General features: G+C 50.4%; 1 protein-coding gene across 1 annotated transcript; it reads right to left on the bottom strand.

The window, feature by feature from the left end:
• Positions 1–806: 806 nt before the first annotated feature.
• On the bottom strand, positions 807–1,883 carry LOC118567247 (secreted protein C-like). Its single transcript, XM_036151911.1, has 4 exons — positions 1,874–1,883; positions 1,604–1,693; positions 944–1,063; positions 807–814 (listed from the first exon to the last, which is right to left on the bottom strand). Exons 1-4 carry the CDS (start codon positions 1,881–1,883, stop codon positions 807–809), a joined length of 228 nt encoding a protein of 75 aa, XP_036007804.1.
• Positions 1,884–2,190: the final 307 nt, after the last annotated feature.

The following is a 2,190-nucleotide window of genomic DNA, read 5'->3' as shown; positions in this document are numbered from 1 at the left end:
TGTTGAGGACAGAGGTCAGCTGGACGGGTCGGTTCCTGATGATTCCACTGCTGGGACACGCTTTCTGGACACCTGAAGTTCTTGAAGCTCATCAGACAGATATCTATCTGTCTGATGAAGACGACTTTGGTGTGATGTTAAAACGTTTAGTGATATTTATGTAAAAGTGACAGTTTTATGGTTTTAGAAGGCAGTGGAGATCAGAGTCCAGCTGAAGTGAATAACTGCATGTCTGATAGAGAGAAGTTCTGGTTTTGCTCCAGAGAATAAAAATAACCGTTGGAGACTTGGAGCTCTGAGCGGCGCAGAAACTCAAAGGTGTGAATTTCTAAGAATAATGACTAAAAACGTTCTTTCTGAGCTTATTGAGTTTCTCTCTCCTCTTCATCAGTGTCAGAGAAGCAGGCCGTCGTGTTCTGTTCTCAGCTCATCCAGACTTCTTCTCCTCATGAACGTCTCACAGACTGGAGAACCTCCCTCAGACCCCCCAGCGGTCCAGAACCAGAACCCCATCGCTCTGGATCCAACTCTACCTGACCTTCCTCAGAGCTCTTCAACCCTAAGAGTCAGTTTCTGTCCCGGTGCTGCAGGAACACCCGGTTCATCAATGAGTCCACACCCTATGGGAGATGTTGTAGCAACTCTGACTGTCCAGGTGTCTTCATTGGTGCCGTCCAGGTGCCGTACCACTGTCTGATGAAGAAGAGGCTCAGGAGGGGTTGTGTTCTTCGTTTTAGTAAGAATGCTTCCTTGTGAAATCATCTCCAGAGGTTCTAGTCCCCTGAACATTGGGATGGAGGACATCATCATGCACCTACAACAGAAGATGTGGATCATCACCTGGATCTTTAGATTCTGAATGACCTCACTGATGGTTCACAGGTGAGGAGCCCATGGGGGATGTAGAGCAGAACCGAACTATCTGGCAGTGAGGAGACGCTACCTGAGGAGACGCTACCTGAGGAGACGCTACCTGAGGAGACGCTATCTGAGGAGACATTACCTGAGGAGACGCTATCTGAGGAGACATTGCCTGAGGAGACGCTACCTGAGGAGACGCTACCTGAAGAGAAGCTACCTGAGGAGACGTTACCTGAAGAGAAGCTACCTGAGGAGACGCTACCTGAGGAGACGCTACCTGAGGAGACGCTACCTGAGGAGACATTACCTGAGGAGACATTACCTGAGGAGAAGCTACCTGAGGAGACGTTACCTGAGGAGACGTTACCTGAGGAGACATTACCTGAGGAGAAGCTACCTGAGGAGACGTTACCTGAGGAGACGTTACCTGAGGAGAAGCTACCTGAGGAGACGTTACCTGAGGAGACATTACCTGAAGAGACGTTACCTGAGGAGACGCTACCTGAGGAGACATTACCTGAGGAGACGTTACCTGAGGAGAAGCTACCTGAGGATAAGCTACCTGAGGAGAAGCTACCTGAGGAGACGTTACCTGAGGAGACGCTACCTGAGGAGACATTACCTGAGGAGACGCTACCTGAGGAGACGCTACCTGAGGAGACGTTACCTGAGGAGACGCTACCTGAGGAGACATTACCTGAGGAGACGCTACCTGAGGAGACGCTACCTGAGGAGACGTTACCTGAGGAGACGCTACCTGAGGAGACATTACCTGAGGAGACGCTACCTGAGGAGACGTTACCTGAGGAGAAGCTACCTGAGGAGACGCTACCTGAGGAGACATTACCTGAGGAGACGCTACCTGAGGAGACGTTACCTGAGGAGAAGCTACCTGAGGAGACGTTACCTGAGGAGAAGCTACCTGAGGAGACGTTACCTGAGGAGAAGCTACCTGAGGAGACATTACCTGAGGAGACGCTACCTGAAGAGACGTTACCTGAAGAGACGTTACCTGAGGACATTCTACCTGAGACATCATCATCTGTTCAGAGTGTGGCGTCTTACAGGAACCCATCAGATCAGACTGTAGATGGTCTACATGTGTGGACAGATGATGGGATGCTGTCAGGACATCCAGACGATGCGTCCAGATGCAGATCCCAGATCAGCTTTCTGTGGCTGTGGTTTTTCTCTCCTTTAACCTCAGCAGCTGTTTTAACCCTGGATGTCTGAAATAAAGCTTTGATGAGCATCAGACCAGAGACGTTCAGATTCTGCTGGTGTCCAGCCGGACGTCCTGCATCTAAACCTGTCCCTGTAACCACGGAC

The sequence above is a fragment of the Fundulus heteroclitus genome, chromosome 20 (assembly GCF_011125445.2).
Source record: "Fundulus heteroclitus isolate FHET01 chromosome 20, MU-UCD_Fhet_4.1, whole genome shotgun sequence".
In the NCBI taxonomy this organism is placed as follows: domain Eukaryota; kingdom Metazoa; phylum Chordata; class Actinopteri; order Cyprinodontiformes; family Fundulidae; genus Fundulus; species Fundulus heteroclitus.
The sequence above is the reverse complement of the archived record's forward strand: the minus strand, read 5'-3'. Positions and strand labels throughout refer to the sequence as shown.